The sequence below is a fragment of the Macrosteles quadrilineatus genome, unplaced genomic scaffold (genome assembly GCF_028750875.1).
Source record: "Macrosteles quadrilineatus isolate MER2022 unplaced genomic scaffold, UCM_ALF_1.0 Scaffold_2__2_contigs__length_208266976, whole genome shotgun sequence".
Lineage (NCBI taxonomy): Eukaryota > Metazoa > Arthropoda > Insecta > Hemiptera > Cicadellidae > Macrosteles > Macrosteles quadrilineatus.
The window spans coordinates 125179806-125199087 of NW_026542595.1; the positions used below are offsets into that span (position 1 = coordinate 125179806).

At 34.1% G+C, this 19282-nt stretch overlaps 1 protein-coding gene across 6 annotated transcripts; it reads left to right on the plus strand.

Annotated features, from left to right (window-relative positions):
- The first annotated feature begins 585 nt into the window (after positions 1-585).
- On the plus strand, positions 586-18783 carry LOC128986028 (uncharacterized). 6 transcript variants are annotated; one of them, XM_054406110.1, is made up of 12 exons: positions 586-922; positions 3198-3507; positions 4291-4957; positions 7419-7614; positions 9242-9429; positions 11848-12003; positions 12621-12677; positions 12949-15561; positions 16163-16449; positions 16954-17045; positions 17803-17966; positions 18424-18783. In XM_054406110.1, the coding sequence occupies exons 2-12, from the start codon at positions 3392-3394 to the stop codon at positions 18586-18588; spliced, it is 4701 nt and encodes a 1566-aa protein (XP_054262085.1). In that variant the 5' UTR covers positions 586-922; positions 3198-3391; the 3' UTR covers positions 18589-18783. The 6 variants fall into 6 exon arrangements, 5 of the variants coding, with proteins under 5 accessions (XP_054262085.1, XP_054262086.1, XP_054262087.1 ...); XM_054406111.1 differs by having other exon boundaries at positions 17806-17966; XM_054406112.1 differs by lacking the exons at positions 16163-16449; positions 16954-17045; positions 17803-17966.
- Positions 18784-19282: the final 499 nt, after the last annotated feature.

Consider the following 19282-nt stretch of genomic DNA (forward strand, 5'->3'; position numbering starts at 1 on the left):
AGCAACGATACGAAATAATTAAGCCATCGGTGTTTGTGGTGGGAAGAGTACTCGGCTTATGTACAAAGAGGTAACCAGATCGAATTCCATCGGTAACATGAACTTTTTGTCTAAGTATTGGCTTAGAATGCGATTACTTCTTAACTGTACATCTTTTGTTTTTGTTAGAATTTGAGGCATTTATAATTTTATTTTATGAACATAACTGTTTTCTATTACCTGAAAACTTCGTCTGATTTTTCATTATCAGCAAGTTTGGTTAGTTAGGTTGGGTTATGACAGTTTAATTTTATGATTAAAAAATGAAAAAATGAATTTTACAATTTTTCTTAATTTTATGAATTAAGAGATCATGGATCTACGGACTATCAATATGACGTCACGGATGGCTCCTGTGAGCCTGTCCGGAACGCGACCCAATCTTGACGTCGAAGGAAAGGAAAACGAAAACAGGAAACGAACCGTTAACCGTTCCGTTCCGTCGTTCCATCCATAGCTCTAGCTCTAGGTGGCTGGTGGCTCTTCTTCTTCTGGTCTGGCTGTAGCTGTGCTCTTTGTTCTTCTTCCTTGCTTGCCTGACTCGACTGTGGTTAACCTAACCTTGTGGACTTTGATTAAATAAAATAAATATTTCTGATTTCTCTAATAATAATAATTATTACAATCATACATTTTAAATAACATATACCTACCGTATTATCAAATAAAGTTTGTATTTTTCTGGTTATAGTGTCCTACGAATGGTTGATTGTATATAGGCAATTGCAAATAAGTTCTTGGTGTGAATCGATCTTATGGGTAAAACTAATTCCAATATTTACCAAAGATTTCGAAGGGTTAAGGGAACACAATTTTTTGTCTTGAGAGATTTACTTGCACTTGGAACAGTTTCACTAGGGGTTTGCATAGGAATAGGATTGTGGTAAGTACTTAGCTCTGTTTTAGGCATAGTAACTTAGCCTAGGATAAGTTAGTTGTTAGGAATTCTTTTCAGGCTTAAAATAATGATTCGGTTTTACCCTTCTAGAGTACCTGGGCTTGGTTCTTATCAAGATAAAGCTTAGAATATTGATTGGATGTAATGTTTGAAATGGGAATCAGTCTTAGTTAAATTAATTTTGAAACAAATTGTTGTTGTCATAGGCTACTTTTATAGCCTATTTAACTTACCTATACAGTAGGTAGTCTAATAGGCTAGATCTTTTAACACGTTCGCTGGGAGAATCCCTGAAAACGCCGACAAAAAGCATTGCCAGACGGGATTTTACGGGAAATTTTACTACCAACCTAAACTCAACCTACACCAAATTAAAGTAGGCCTAGGCCTATAGGACCTGGACAACATGCTGACATAGTTTAGTTGATCCCTGATAAATACGGAGGTCACAATAGACCAACTTGTATAACACTGCACCGTTACTCCCCCGACTGGAGTCGTACGCATGCTGTGCCAGTGGGGCATGACTCCGATCGAAGTTGTCAGCAACGAATGAGTTTTATTTAGCCTAGGAGGCCTATAGGCTAGATGCATCCAAACTAATTTTTAATTTTGATGTCTAACTTAATAATTTTTTAGGCTAGGCCTACCTTCTGAATCCAAATAAGTTTACTCTATAAGTTACCATTATTTTTTACCGCTGATGAATGGGCCTAGGCCTAATTCTTAAGATATCGCCGTAAAATCGTACAACATTAACATTAGGTAACTTAGCCTACAATAAACAAGTTAGAACGGATGACATTTACAAAATTGTGGAATGAACTGTGGGTGAAGTAACTTAGCCTAAGCCAACAGCCGGTAACTTAGTTTTCTGAAATCATAGTCAGGCAAATGGAAGCAACAACTTTATTAGCTACCGGTAACTCTTAATTCAGCAATTTTAAAATGACCTGATTAAACACTTTTCACTTTTCTACGACCAACAAGTTAAAACATTTAATATAATTTATTATTGTTACCAGTATTTTATTCATAATGATTTAGCCTATATTTCGCCGTTTAGAAATTACATAGTAAAATGTTGCTTTTCAAAAACCTAACCAAACTAAGTTAAACCTCTAGAACGTTAGGAAACCCCTTTTGATGTCAGAAAAGGCATCTCAAGGTGGTTGGTCGTGCTTTTTATGCGAATTCGTGAACTGCATTAATGGGGGTCAGACGACATCAATTTTCGGTACTTTCCTGTTATCTGGTACCTGGTTGTAGGGCCTACTTTGGTTAGGTTAGGTTAGGTTAGTTTATCAATAACATGAGTATTGTAAGTAAACGAACCTAACCTAACCTAACCAAACCTAACCTAAACGGTAGTATGTGCTCCGGACTCTGGATCGACGAAGTTGTACTTGTGGTTAAAGAATTTTTTTGCAGGTACCAGATAACAGAAAAGTACCCAATTTTCTTTTTCGTTTTTATGTTGTAGGCCTAGGCCTAGGCCTAAGTGGTTGAAGTTGGTTCTTTGTTTTAATGTTCTGCTTTAAAATGATACCTTACTTTAAAAAATCGGATGGCTAGAAAAAATGAAGTTTTACTAACGCATTGTTGCTCAGTTTTGACGTTCCTTTGAAATACCTGCTTATTAGGCAATCCATTCAATTGCAGTTGCAACTAGTTTCGGTTCTTATTTGGATCCATCATTAGGCGGTACAAGGATGTTTCCTTTCTTCAAGAAGAGCGTCACATTTAAGACATAAATAAACATTTACTCACAACACGATACGAAAACGTAAAAAATATTTATGGTACCTAACTGATCAGTTATAACAGATGGCGCTAACCCGGCGATGTTAGAGTCCAGACTGCGGGTGGTCAGTCCAGTAGGTGTCTAGGTCCGTTATCTATCACCAAAGGTTACGTCTTGTCTATTACATTTATTTTGTTATTCTTCTAAAAGATTTCATAGTAAATAATGTTTCCTTTAATGATAATTTGTCCCGTTATGGGGATATAGATGAACCACCTTAAATGAGCTTAACAAATTCCCATGATTTTTTTCTCACCAAATTTCCGCGCCAGAGAATTATTCCCGCTTTATAAATCCCTTCCAACTGAAGAGAAACTAGACCAAATCATATTTAACCTTTAACCATCTAATTTAGCATCTCTTCTGATAACTCACTACGTTGTTTTAACATTGTTAGTTCTATTAACCTGTCATTAAGTTATGGTCATAACTACCCCTATTTGTCTTTCATTCCAGGCTTACACCAGGATTTAAAAAAATTTCTAAATCCATAGAAGATGGCTATTGGGACCCCTCAGAAGAATCTCAAAAGAAGCGAATGCTCTTGCGCACAGCTCTGTTGCCAAAATCATCTGATCAGATTCGCCAAGAAATAGAAGAAGACCGTGTGTTTACTCCTGGTATGGAAAGAGCCTCATCAATCTAAAGAAATGTCTCATATCAATAGGAAGAAAAAGACTTTAACCACAAAAAGGAAAACCAACAGAGCAAGCCAACATGATTTGGAAAACAATACATCAATGTTTGAAAGCTTTGTCAGTGTAAGGTGTGTATAATTAACCATTTTTTGTGTTAACAAATTTTTAAATGTTTTTTGTAGGTAGCATGTACAGTTCTGCATAGAACATAAAGTTAGATAGGTACCTACCCTATCTCTAGAGTGAAATTTTTGTTCGATATAAAAATCTATTAGGCCTGTACAATTTTTCATTTGATGAATAGGTATTGAATGTATATAGATTTTCTGTTGTGAGTCTATTTATTTTAAGAAGAACCTCTGCTCTGTACTCTTTCAAAGTGACTGCGGTGTTTAGGTTTGATCAGTTTTGATAATATGATAGGTCAAGTTGTATGAAACTTCGGCTCTTTTTTGTCTAAATAATGTATAAGTACTGTAACTAAGTATAAGTAAATTTTACAAAAGATTCTTCTGTCCTTTAGTTTTTGAAAAGGTTTTTTTAATACTGACGCCCACCAAGTATTTTTTTAACCATTGATGCCACTAACCATAGACGATTTGTTTAGTTTGACTGAAGAAATAACATGTGAAAAGTATTAAGGTAGGGATGAACTAGTTTTGTTCATATAAGTTACAGTAGGGATTTGACCTATGTACATTTGAAATATGTAACTGTTTATGAATTTTAAGTGATTAGCCTCAAAATTTAACTATTTCTTTTTTTTAGGAAAATTGTTAGTACTGAGAAGTGACTTCTGATGAGAACACTACATGTTAGATGTCCGTGGTTGTGGTATTTGTAGTAAAAATGTAGCTAATAAAACATTTCAACAAAGATACATTTTTTATTTGGTCCTTTTTCATTTACAGAAGTTCAAAACAACAGCAAGATGTCTTATCATCCAGTCAACAGTCCAGTATTTGTCCAATCTCTCGAGAAAATGAAGACGATATATTTGCATTTCCCAAAAAGAGTTGTTTATCAGATCCAAATAAAACAGCTCAAACCGAAATATCACCGCAGGAAAATATTTTTGATGAAGAAACCAAAGTTGAAATTTCGATTTTGGATTCGTCTAAATTGAAACCAGAAGAACAGTATCAACTGAATGATAGTTCTTTATTTTTTGAAAGTGATACCAAGAAGAAGTTTGTACCAAACTCACCCGTTTGTAAAGATAGCTGTGGCTTAAACGAAGATGTGGACGATAATGACGACACTGTTCCTATTCCAGATGGATCTAATGAGACAAAAGCTTCAGTTTCGGAAACAAACTTACCAGAAGAAAAAAATCCAGATAGCGAAGATAATAACCAGTGCCCAGTATGTTTAAAAACTGTTGGTGTCGCCAAGTATTTAAGTCACATAAAATCCTGTGCTGCTAAAAATAAACTCAGTACTCAACAATTACTTTCTGCGTTACAGCTGCACAAAAAGCAACTAGCAGAAAGAAAAGAACTGGGCCTTGGGATACCGGTCCAAAGCTATAGAGCTAAAGTGTCACCCAAAAGGTCTAGAACTAATAATGCGAGAAAGGTACATATATTTTCATTTGTTGAGTGTAACTAAAGTCAGCTATAGGCTGTTTTTACAAACTAAATACATTTAACTAATAACCAAACGCATTAAACTTGAATGTCATTCAAGTTTTTATTTGACACTTAGCTAGAAATAATGAAAATGAAAAATTGTTTATTTTTTCAGACAAAGTTAGGGCCACATGGCCCTTTCTTACACTTAACCTGTTGTTAATGTTTCTTACACTTAATAATCTATTAGATGGACACTTGATACCCATTTTAATCTAATTAAAGTACTTTTAAGAAATAATCTCCAAAATTTCAGAAACAGGGCTTTGAATTTTGAAAATGAATCCTCTCTCCATCAAAAGTTTGAATTTGTAGCCTAAAACATTTGATCAAAACATTTAGGGTGTTTTTTTACACAACCCAAATTAAATTTAAGACAAAAGAAGTTCATAAGTTGGTAGCCCTGTATAGTTTACCTCATTGCCGATCAGCTGATATGCATTGTTTCTTATTATTGAGTACTATTCATAATAAATTCCCAATAAGACTAAACCTTTTGAACAACAATGCATATAAGCTGTATGGCAATTAAATAAGGGATACCAAATTATGAGCTAGTTTTGTACTGAAACAGTGCCTAGCTTAGTAGATGTAATTTGGGTAGCATAAAAAATTCCTGTAAAATATTGTGACATATTAAACCGACTAGGCCTAGGTGGTGTATAAAAAAGCTAGATTTTTATGACGCCAACACCCTAAAGTTGGTAACACAATTGATTGATAGGTAAAGGCTGATTTTAAAGGGAAGGTAAAAGGTAGGTTACAGAGGGACATGGGTTTGTTGAATTTCTAGTCGTGTGTGACAATGCTAAATTACTATAAAACCACAAAACGGTACAGCGGAGGTAGCTTCCGCAGTGTGCCTGATATGTGTCTCTTATGTGCAAATATCTTCTACATATGCCAAAATATTGTTTAGTGCAGAATCTTTTGAAACTGAACTTGTTTGGTTCAGGAACTCACTTACTAGTAAATACATTTAAATCGTAATTTATATTCTAAAGATGCTGTTTAGTGCTCTTTGAACATATACAATTTTGCTTCCAAACTACTTAGAGGGTTTTACCTGTCAGCTGGTTACCGCGTAAACATGGTCCTACAAAATAGAACCTCGTTGCATTATTAAAGTGTTTATCCAGTTGATATGAACTGTAAAATATTAACAAGGATCCAAACTATGCCCGGATGAACTTAATTTGACATGTGATTTTAACTTCTAAATGATTAACATTAATTTATCCCCATCCATTGCAAGCTCTGATATGTTAAGAGCACCAAAAGCACACAGTCATTGGAAACAAATTAGTTTTAGAGTGTTAAGAGATTGTACCGTAGAGGTATCTTAAGAAACATTAGCATGTTTAGCCGCCATCTTGAATTGACTGGCTAGAACCATAGACTAACCAACACAAGTAGACTTCTCATCCCATTGTAAATTGAAGCCCGTTCTTCGTGTATAGTTCATGTACGGTGACACCGGGCGCTAGTGTTGACGAAATTTTGTTTCTGTTATTTTAGGGTTAGTTTCTTGATTGGTGCTTTACTGTTTGTTTGTTTATATAACTAATGGACAAGTTATTGTTTATGATTAGATTGTATTATTTGGTTAAACAAGGTTTTAAATTACTGTAATAACGGGAAACAAATTGTAGGCCTAAACAAAACACAACCTCTACATAAACTGTACAGAACTAACAATAAAATTGTATTCAGCTGTTCTATAAGGATGAGAAATCTACTAAGGGAGTATGTTTTATCTATGGTAGAACCCTCTTAAGTAATGATCTTTACACATTAAAAGCTCTAGAATGTGACTTAGTTATAATATTTTTTATTGGTAGGATTTATATTTTAAATTAAAACATAGACCTACCGTTACAAATTTTGACCTTATGTCAAAAGTTAATTTATTTTGTTGCTATATTTTCTGTATGAAGTAGGGTACCTAACTTTTTTATGTCCGGATATTTTTTAAATTTAAATTACTTATAATTAAATTTTTACTTATTGCAATACCTTATACATTAAATACAATTTGGTAGTTTTTTAACTGAGATCCAACTAAACTTGATCAAGGGTTAACACGTTCACTGCTAATGACGCACTTGTGCGTCATAAGTATATTAGCAGATATATAATACATGATGTATTTAATTACATAATATATTTTAATCCACAATTTATAGTATAAAATTTATTTAATTAAAAATATATTGTCACTCAATTAACATGATCATGTTAATGTTTATGTTTTTTAGCCATTTATAAAAGTATTACATATCATTAACAGTGAATGTGTTAAATATATGAGTTGCAGCAAGTGCTATCTTAAAAATAACAATTTAAAAGTTTTACTTAAAACGTTGTTTGAGTCCGATTCCTCTGGTTTAAAGTCACATTACATTCAGGGACCTGTAGACTCAAGCCTACAATTGGCTCTGGCGTTGTCGGCCTCTCTACACTCGGCTCAGGAGGTTGAAGTCATACAGGAGGCGGAAGCACTCAAAGAGGCCGGACTCAGTGAAGAGGCTGAACAAAAACTAAGCACTCTGGAGAAGTATGGGTTCGCCTCGGATTTCCCCATTCAGTCGACCAGTGTGGCAGGTTGGTATTGAAATGTTTCTCAATACATTGATGATGAACGGTATCAGCATTCTGACACATACTTTCTCCTATTAGCTCGTCAACAACCTTTATCATGGGTGAGCGGTAAGAGTAAATATGATATTTTAAAATCATAAAAGTTGCAGTAACTTTTGAACCGTAATTGTTACAGCAATGTACTTTTTTTTAGAATTATGAGGACCATACGATATTAATTTTGATCAAAACCTGCGCAAATCAATTCTGCGCAAATCAGATTTTTTTTTTATTTTAAGTTTTTTATGGGAAAATAACATAGGTGCCTTAAGTTACAATAACTTTTGAACCGTAATTTTTACGGAAATGGAATTTGTACCATTTTGTTCAGAATATAAAGGACTATAACATGCTAAATTTTTAAGAATAGCGTTCGGGCCATTTTCGAGAAAATCTGATTTTTCACTATTTTATGGGGTTTTATGGGAAAGTCCCCATTGAAAATCCAAATTTCAAAAAAATAAAACAATTTCAAAATGTTAATGACCATAACATACTAAGTTAAATCAAAACCAGTTTTCTAAAATCCAATTTTTTGTTATTTTATGGGGTTTTTGTGGGAAAAGAACATAATTTACAAATAACTTTTGAACCGTAATTTTTAAACTAATGGGAGTCGTACCATTTTATTCAGAATTTAAAGGGCTACAAGGTACGGTACTAAATTTTTATTAAAATCGTTCCGGCCATTTTTTGAGAAAATCTTATCTTTCCTTTATTTTATGGGAAAATCTACATTATAAATCAAAATAAAAAAAGAATGCCTGGAGATACCATGGATTAGAACCTACACTCCAAATTTCATTGAAATCGGACCACAGGTGTAGTCCCTAGCTCTGTACACATATCCAGACGCAAAGACACACACACACACACACACACACACAGACATCACTTCGAAAACCACTTTTTTGGGTACAGAGGGACCCAAAACGGATATATCCACTCCAACTCAAAAATGTTGACGAAAACAATACTTTCTCCATATACTGGTATAGGGGGAGAAAGTAAAAATTTACTGGATGTATGTATTGTTTCAATATTTGATATTTACAAAGCCAAAATATCAAAAATAAAATTATACTAAGTTAGTGATTTAAACAAAATTAAGGTGACGGCAGATTGTATGATTGTTCTGCGGTGGACAATAAAACAGTTTAAACAGCAACTAAATAAAACTTTCTTGTCAGAGAAACAAACAATATAAACAAGGACACAAATACAAAAGACGTAATGTTTTGGCTGGGTTCCATTATCAAACATCTCAGCCTAGATAATGCATTAACTTGCTTAAGTTACAACACATGTTCAATGCTTGACTCATATGACATCAAACTAAATGTTTTTTATAAGATGTTCCTTTTGTTACAATGTTACATTTCTGGGTCTATGAGTATGACAAACTCAAATTGTTATTGTTTAAATGGAGTAGGAGTATGGTAGTTATTTTTTATCTAATTAATGTACCAGTCTACATGTTCTTGCCTTGTGTTAGCAAAACATATTTTAAGCGAGCTTAGGAAAGTTTAGATGGCCTTCTGTGGTGTGTATATATTCATAAAATTATAGGTTTATTCCTCTTATGTTGTAGGAGGATCCAAATGCCGACCTTTGCCTTCTTCGCTGCTCCTCAGACGAACTCAAGAAGATCGAGAGAGAATTGTCACAGAGAAAGTTGCTATTGTTCTTATTACTGAAGAAGAAAGTGTTAATTTTAATCCCTTTACACAAACGGAACCGACTTTGAAATCTAAACGTTTGAAGGAAAAATGGAACAGTGTAAGTTATTACAACTTATAATAACTTACACACATGGTTTCAAAAACATTTTACTTTCTCCCCCAATATAGCCTGGTACCTATAATGGAGAAAGTATTCTTTTTCTAACAGTATATTACGTTACTAGTCCTGAAAATAGGTGTTTACCGGACAAGTGTGGTCACCATACAAGTCCGTTAAACACATTTTGGACGAATGACGTACAATATTTTATGCCATATCCTTCTACTCTAAGCTAACTTAACAATAAAAAATCTGTACAATCCTAATATATTTCCTCCAACTAAAGGACAAAAAATCACTACTAACCTAACTCACTACTAACCTCTTAGAGAGGTTATGTTTTTGTTTATAACCACTCATTTTCAAATAAAATCAGCTGGTTGGTGTCCCGTAAAAACTCATTACAGTATAGTAGTATGTAATGAAATCCCATTTGATTAAGCTGGCGGCAAACAGCTGCTTCCTAGACTCAATCAACAGTGTATTGTGGAGTAAAAATTTTGAAGTTATCTGTTTTGGGTCCTTCTGAACTTCCAATAAACGGTATCAGCATTCTGACACTTACTTCCTCCCATAAGTTTGTCAACGACCTTTATCATTTGTAAGCGGTGAGAGTAAATATACGGAAATGGGATTTGTACAGTTTTGTTCAGAATTTAAGGACTATAACATACTAAATTTTTAACTAAATCGTTCGGGCCAATTTTTAGAAAATACATTTTTCCGTTATTTTATGTTGTTTTATGAGAAAATCCCCATTAAAAATCTAAATTTCTAAAAATGAAAAAACTTTTAAAATTGTAGGGAATATAACATATATACTATGTTAAATCAAAACCGGCTTTTTTTCTAAATTCCTTTTTTTGTTATTTTATGGGGTTTTATGGGAAAATAACATAATTATTTACAAAAACTTTTGAACCGTAATTTTTACATAAATGGGATTTGTACCATTTTGTTCAGAATATAAAGGACTACAGTATAACATACTCAATTTTTATCAAAATCGTTCTGGCCATTTTTGGGAAAATCAGATTTTTCTGTTATTTTATGGGGTTTTATGGGAAAATCCCTTTTAAATATCAAAATTTCTAAAAAAAATTAAAAAAAGATCAAAATTATAATGACTATAACATACTATGTTAAATTAAAACCGGAGTTTTTCTAAAATCTTTTTTTTTTGTTATTTTATGGGAAAATAACAAAATTTACAATAACTTTTGAACCGTAATTTTTACAGATATGGGATTTGTACCATTTTGTTCAGAATTTAAAGGGCAGCACCAATCTTCAAAAACACAACATAGGCTACACAACATACTAAATTTTCGTTCGGGCCATTTTTGAGAGAATTCTATTTTTCCGGTTTTTATTGGAAAATCCCCATTAAAAATCAAAATTTGAAAAAATAAAAAAAAAACGCCTGGAGATACCATGGATTAGAACCTACATACCGTACCAAATTTCATCGAAATCGGACCACAGATGTAGTCCCTAGCTCTGTACACATCCAGACACACACACACACACAGACATCACTTTGAAAAACACTTTTTTGGGTCCAGGGGGTCCAAAACGAATATATCCACTCAAAACTCAAACTCAAAAATTTAGGGGGGAAAGTAAAAAGTGGTTTTCAAAGGGATGTGTGTGAGTATGGATGTGTACAGAGAAATTGTATTGAAATTTAGTATGTGGCTACTAATCCATAGTATCCCATCAAATAACAGAAAAATCTTGTTATCACAAAAACGGTTCAATAAATGTTGATTACCATTAAATTTATGATTAATTAGAATGTTATGGTACTTTTTAACTCTTAACAAAATGGTACCACCTACAATTCTTTTAACATGGTTCAAAAGCTATTGCAGTTTTTGTGATTTTACTTATGAAATATAGTTACTCCCACCAGATCAAATTGTCGACAAATTTTGTCAAGTTGTCGACAATCCATTTTACTGGGTTGTTGACAAGCTAATTCTAATTAGCTCCTGAAAGTATGAGTCAGATTGCTGATACTGGTTATTTAACTTGAGTTTTGACTTTGGTAGATACCCAAATCTGCAGGTCTTAGAATTATTACATACATAGCTTAATTTTAAAGACTGTGATTGTCTGGAGTTGAACCCACGTCTCCAAGACATAACTCCCATGCCCACACTTCTAGATCTACCCCTACCCCATTCCTGTATATAATTTATTATTTTTCAGTGAAGGAGCTGCAAATAATACATCATGCAATTCCTTTAGGGTTCATTTTCTATTTGTGTGTATATATTTCTCAATCAGTTGTAGAATGATCAGTGATACTTTGTTTTTTATTTATCTGTGCTTTCTATGATTTATTTTTTTCGAATAATTTTACAGAATTAATAATTTTTTCGAATAATTATTTTTAATAATATTTTACAGGATTGCTACCTGTGGCGTAAGTCTCTGTGTCCAGAAAGTGAAGAGCGAGATGCGTTCTACGTCAAATCACTGGCCAAGTTTGTCAGTCCCAGTAAGGCAGAGGTTGGGGAAGGGTTGAGAAGATTATCCCAACTTCCCGGTCGAATGAATACTCCGGTGAATATCTGATTAAAATATTTCTACTTCTTTTACATGGTGTATTTATTTTAAAATTTGTGTGTCAAAGGCTCCCTGTGAAGTGACAAATCAGTTTTTGGACTTAACCCACTTAAAGTTTACATCCTGGTATCTTACTTTAGGTGTGTAAATGCATTTTAAAGAAATATAAGACCTATTAAGAAATTTTATTTCATGTTTTAAAAGGAATGATTTTTATAGTAGGCTATAGAGCCATATATTATTATGTTATATAGTTATACTATAGAACATATTATTTGCTAATCATAGAGGCACTTATGGTTGTAATGGATGAGCTTTGAAATTAGTTTTAAGTTAAAAATTTGAGTTCCTCGTCGTTATCACAGCACTGTGCTGCTAATCGAAGGTTCACTCTAGGAAACAAGTGAAAGCCATTCGGAGCAAGATCTTGATTGTAGAAATAGTGAATTTTTTTACTGTTTTTGAGACTTGTTTTGTGTTAGGAGGATTAAGACAGTTGGTGTTATAACTTTTATTCACAACTATTTATTTTGTTGTGTAGCTGCATGTTTTTGACTGCTTTAGCTTACAAATTTCATGAATTTGTCATTTTTTTTGTACGTATGGTGTTTTAGGAAAAAGATGATATTGGCGATCTATTAACACCCAGCAAAGAAATTGCAAGTAACTGTGTAAGTAAACTCAAATAGAATTTGTTTATTTTTATTGTTTGGTTTTAAGCTTCTATCAAAATATATGTTTTCCTATTTCAACAATTACAGCTAGAAAAATAATTATTTCACTAGGATCTACTATTCAAATCCCAGACAGTTTGGATCTATAATTATTCAAAGTGTTTTGTGTTATCAAAATACTTGTTAAGTGAAAAAAAAACTTTTCTACAGTTAAAGATATATTTTATTCTATGAAGTGACCTAATATACACATTGTGACCTGTTACAGTACAAGCAAGATATTGCCAACCTTCCTACTCCTCTAGCTATAAATAGAGGGAAGAACATTGATATATCTTCTGGACATCAAATGAACTCTTCATTCTCCAGTAGTAGTTCTCTTGCTGAGGATTGGGCAAAGCTGGTAAACAAAGACGTTTTAAGTGACATCAAGATAAGGTGCAAAGACTCAGTGGTTATTCCTGCGCACAAACTTGTGTTTTACGCCAGATGCCCCAGAATTTTAGACGAGATTGAGAAAAAAGGAAATGATAGGGATCTCCTTGAATGGGAAAGTGTTACTGCTGAATCAGTTCTAGCTTTCTTAGAATTTGTTTACTCAGGAAAAACTGATAAATTACTTCTCTTGGAGGATAGTGATATTTCAAGTGTCAAGACTATTGCTGATAGACTTGGCTATAATCAACTGAAAGACAAATTAGGTGAGATGCAGTCTTTAAGTGAATCAAAGAAGGCAGATGTGAAGAAGAATTTGTTTGATGTACCGGTAGATCATAAAAATAATATTCGTGACAGTATTGCAGACTATTTTAATTCAGGTGACCTTAGTCAAACAGATAATTCTTTTTCATCTCTACACGGTTCTGGCAAAAACTGCGAGGAAATGTTTTCAAACACTCCAGTAATTAATTCAAACAGTAGAAATGTAAATTGTGGAAGGGAATCACCCGACCTGTTTGCAGATTCAGGTGTCACAAATATTGCAGATGACTCCTTGCAAGAAAGAGAGGAGTTGGATATACTTGTGAGTTTAATAGGAAAACCAACTCAGCAGGGTGTTGGCAAAAACAAATGGAGCAATGATGAGGAACAGGAAGAAATTATGGTGGTAGAATCTCCCTTAGGAACATCTACTAGGGATTTGCAAGATGTTGCCATTTTGAGAGGAGTCAGTATGGGGAAGAGGAAAGCATCAACTATTAGTTTTAGTGATGATGAGGAGACCTCACTTTCAAAAAAGCACTGCTCTAAAAACAATGAAAGTTTTGAAAACAGTTGTAGAGATGATGCATTTGATTTAACCAGAGACAGCAACCCTCCCAGTGAAGAAGAAATTGATCAAGGTAACAACAAAAACAGTTCTGAAGGTTCAGTAAAATGTGCATCTCAAAATTCCAAAATGGAAAACCAACATGAAGAGGAAACTCTGGATTTAACTCAAAGCAGCAAGTCTTCTGATGATGAGGTCTGTGAAAGTAGTAAAAAGAGCTCAAGGATGAGTCTAGATGAGTTAGACAGTCGTGGCTCAATGGATGATCTTACTCAGAAGAAATCTGTTTTGGAAAATTCAAAAACTGATTACTGCCAGGACTCTGATAAAGATATGTCTAGTATTTCTAATTCCATCTCAAAAAGTCAAATTAATAACGATCAAAGAGAACTAAGTGACTCTTTAGATGACCTCACTCAGAAAACTGTTGATGAATCTGTTTCAAAAAATGATCCAAAATCATGTGATAGACTTCATAATGAAAGTCACAGTTTTAATGTTAGTACTCCAAGCAAGTCACCAGCAAAATTTGTTAAAGACGATTTTATTGGAGATATCAGTACGCTTTGTACTCCTGAAGCTAGGCATATTAAAAATAATTCTTCAAAAGCTTCATCAGATTATAAATCTCAGCTTTCTAAATCGTCTCGATCACTTACCAACACTTCTTTCAAAGAGGTACAGGGTGATGCTTTAAATGATGGCAACTACGATCAATATTATAATGACCCAATATGGGACGGTTACGATGATTACTATCATTTCAACTATGAAGCTCATACATCTTTTCAAACACCGATAAAGAATTTAAAAGACATATCGTCAACTTCAGGAAAATCCCGATCGAAACCATTATCTTCTCCCGATGTTTGCACAACAGATACTTCCTTGACTAAGGCATTGCAAAAGAAGTTATCTCAAGAAACCAGCCCTATATGTAGTAGTTTTAAGAGCATAAAATCTATTTCTTCTGACAATTCTGAGAAATCACCACATCCGTTGTCCCAGAAAAGGTTAACACCAAGTAGTTCAGGTAGCATAAAATATATTGCTTCATCAGATAGCAAATCTCCCAAACATTTATCACAATATTTATCAAATTCCCCATCACCAAGAAAAACTTTAGGAACATGTCACAGCTTGTCCATTAATGACTCAGAAATTGAAGTAGTTCCAGATATGAATTCCCCCAATACCATTGATTCACTGAAATCGAGGAAAAATCTTGCATTTGAATTTGTAACGGAATCAAGTAAATCAAAAAACATTTGCGCCGAAGATCTTAGACACTTAGGAAAGGATGCAGAAAATGTGGCCACAAGCCCAGGAAATACTTTGAATGTAAGAAAAGAGAGCTGTCTCAAGAAAGATTCATTAGAAGCAATGCAACGTCTCTTGGATGATTCTTTTGAAGTTAATAATAGTTTGTTGGATGCTGCCGATGCATTAGCTTCTGGAAATAGGGGAGAATCTAAAAGTATCTCTGGAGAGGCTGTGACAGCTGGGCCTTCTAGTAAGTCTTCTCTGGACACTCCATCTCCAGGCATCATTGTATCTGATAAGGTCACACCCCTTGCTGACTACAGTGCCATGAAGACACCTACGTTAAAGGTAAGCTTAAGTTTATTGCGATGTTTATCTTATTCAGGGTACCCACTCACCCTTAAAACCTTGATCCTACATTTTAGCTGTTAAAAAAAGTGAAGTGTGAAATATAAACCGGCACACAAGAAGATATTAGGGTAGCTACTTTCAGCGTTATTCTAAGGCATATTTTGGTATTTTGGATTACCTTTTGGATTTATTTAGTTAACCCATTACATAAACAAAATTCAATGAGCTTCCAAAACAGATTAGGGAAATCTTCATTACCTCCTTACTATGAGCGTGCCTTGCTAAAACCAAACAAAGTCCTGCATGTTTATGATCTTGATTTTTTACCCCTAAATTTTTTAATTTATTGGTGACTATATATATCATATGTTATAAGATTTAGAGAAGGAGGGTAGAGATGAATTCAGCCCTGTGTAGCAGGGGCTCTTGAATATTCCTACAACATAATATAACAATCCGTAGGCTTCAAATCTTAATAATTTTTTTTCTGTTCTGACAGTCAAGTACATAACTTCGTATTTAAAACATGTCTGTTTTGAGATTGTTCACATTTGTAGGTGGTGGAAGACAGTAATCGTAAAGAATATCAGTTTTGCAGAAAGAACTAAGTAGATTTGGGCTGAAGCCTTCATTGGATCGTCGAAAAGCCAAGTTGCTGCTGAGGTATATCTACGATCAAACACATCCGGTGGTCCCTGACTGTGAGCAGGGGAGGGGAGAGTTCAGGCAACCCGAGGGCCGACCCCCGCGGAGTCCGAGGAAAGCAAACGTTGCTGTTGTGGCAACTGGCAAACCAAGATCTCCATCACGCTCTCCGAAGAAACCAGAAATCGTGACTTTGAATGATTCTGATTCAGAAACAGAAGAAACTTGTTCTCAAATGAGGTAAAAGAAGAATTTTAGTAGATAATTCATGTTTTTGTTGATACACCAGTCATGCTAATCCAAACTAATTGGTACTGGACCCTAATCAATCAGGTTAGCTGATTAGCTAATAATGCAGTAAAATTGCATACAAATTAAGTTATGTACTTTTATGTCTGTAGATAGCCATGTTGCTCTTGCGATCACAATACTGTGATCATCTAACACAATCATAGTAACTTGATAATCATTTCCTGTGATTTGGAACACTAAGATTGTCTTCTATGATTGCAGAAATATCCATGGTTATCCAACTTGATCGTAGCAACAACCATGATTATCTCATAAGAAAAATATGTTCTTCCCACTAATTAACAAACCTTAAAAGGAAACCAACTATAACAACATTAATGAAAAGGCGCTAGACCATAGACTTTTGGCAATTATTCCAAAATGTCCAGTTTAAAAAAAATTCTCAACTTGTTATCAATTTAATCTTAATAAAAATATAATATTGTTGGGTAGCACCAGTAGCAGTATATCATCGTCTGCATCTCTTCCAGAAGAAAGCTACCACGAACCTGAAGATATTCTGACACAGGATCTTACAGAAAAAGGTAGGCCTATGCTTACTTTTCTGCAAATGTTGGTTAATATTTTAAGTAATAACTGCACATTGTGTTTGCATGGACTGGTAACGTCAATTCAAGGTCAGCAAATCTTGAGCTGACGGAACTCTACGTCCCTACCAGTGCTGGTTGTGTGGTTAATGATGTGTAGTTTGTCATCATGTCTTGTAGTAATCCTACCAAGAAATTCCCCTTGTTTGGAAAGGTTGGTAATTTATCACACTGTTGGTGACAAACTACAAAAAAAGTGATTGAGATGGGTACCAAAAATGTTGACGGAAGAATATTTAAATTAGCAAATGGTACATTCTTTTTTTTTTTGATCGTTATCACAGCCCAGAAACAGTTAGCGTGGTGACAATTTTTATAATGTAGATTACACACTCTGCGTTTAAAAAATTTGACTAAAAATATTAGTAGTAGCTTGTATAGAGCCAAAAACATAACAATTTGACTTATTTGAGAAACATTTGGTTTCATAGTTTTTTTTTTCCTAGAACACTAGGCACGAGCCTGGGTTTGTTTTTCATATTACTTATGGCATGACCTAGGGGTTGCGGCATTATGTCTTTGATAAAATCCATTGGTGATTTGAACCCGGGACCTCTTAGACCTAAGTCCCGCGCTCTAACCACTAGACCAGCTCGCTCCTCTTTGGTTTTATAGTGGCGTTGCCATTGATGGCCTTTGTAGTAGTAAAATTTGAAGAATAATACAATTTTCTTTGGTTTGTGGTATTTTGTAGGAGATGTGAGGTCGGCTATCAGAAAGCTAATCACAGGGGACCTCCAGTTGCACAGGAAGGTGCTCATGTATGAGCCAATCCAACTTGAAGAGCTAATGGCTAGATTAAAGACAAATGGTATCAAAAGCAAGACCAATGATGTCATGGACTTCTTAGATGAACAGGTAATGTACAGGCTGTTCTAAACTGGATCATGTAAATTTATAATGGTACTCATGCTTTATGTATTTACTATTGGCATCGCCTGTGTCTTGGGTAAAGTAGTCTTCCACTTGGTTCGGATGATCACCAGCATTTGACTTGCACATTTGCGCCAAACTGTCCCATCTAGGGTCGCTTGGAACGAACAAAATTTATTTTGGTTTGTATAGTATTGCATAGAGAGGTTTTGAAATGTATCCATTCATAATTTTCTCTTTATTTCAACCCATGAAACCGTTTTCCAAAATATTGGTACTTTACTTGGAACACCCTGTACAAATAGAGTTTTCAATAGCTACTAATTTTACTGAGTGGGTAAGGGTAATACATCGTTTTAAGTGATTGAATTGAAATGATTGGAATGACAAATTTCTTTCTCCTTGCAGTACGTTTGAGATTTTACAATAATTTATCTTTCAGTGCATCACTTTTCGGACAAATAGTTGGAAGGCAACCAATGAGAAAAGGAGACAGAAAAGTCCAAAGAAGAAAAAACCTCAAAATGCAGGACCTTCCGGCTCACCATTGAAAGACAAGGCACCGGTTGTTAAAAAACGTGGTCGACCAAAGAAAACCAATAGTTAAAATTTACAACTTCTGTGATTTATTAGTATTACGTTATGTACAGTGTAAATAATTAATTTTTTATCACATTTTAAATCTTATACTGTTTTGGTTTGTTGAAAATGTCTAATTTATGTATAGAACTATTTGTAAATTGTTATTATGTAATATATTTCAACTTTGTTATTTGAATATTGGCATAAATAATCAGTTATACAGTCAAATTATGCTTCCTTTTACCTGAAAAATATTTAATAAATTGGTATGTTTCATATTAATACATGCATGTTTTGTAATTTCAGTTATCTGTCTATTATAAAAAAATTTTTATCTCTATTCTTACACGACATGGTTTTTATGTGAGGTATCAATTAATTTATACATAGATAATTTCGGGCCACCACAGTTCATAACATAAGCAAACACAAACACACATAAATAAATAATAGACCAAAGTTCTTAGTTGTGCTGCACCAAGTCAACGTGAGGGGTTTCAAGGTACTTCTTGCTTCTCATGTAAACATTGTGAACGCCTAAACACGACCGACAACCGACCACGGTGTTGAGGGGAGCGGAGGCTTTGTTATCTCGATCAGCATAATTGCACTATCTTCCTTTGTTTCGACCTCCCTAAGCAACTTTCAATTTCTTCCTCTACTAACGGATTATAATCCGGGCTGATTTCAATGGATGCTGTAGCCAATGGGTTCTTATC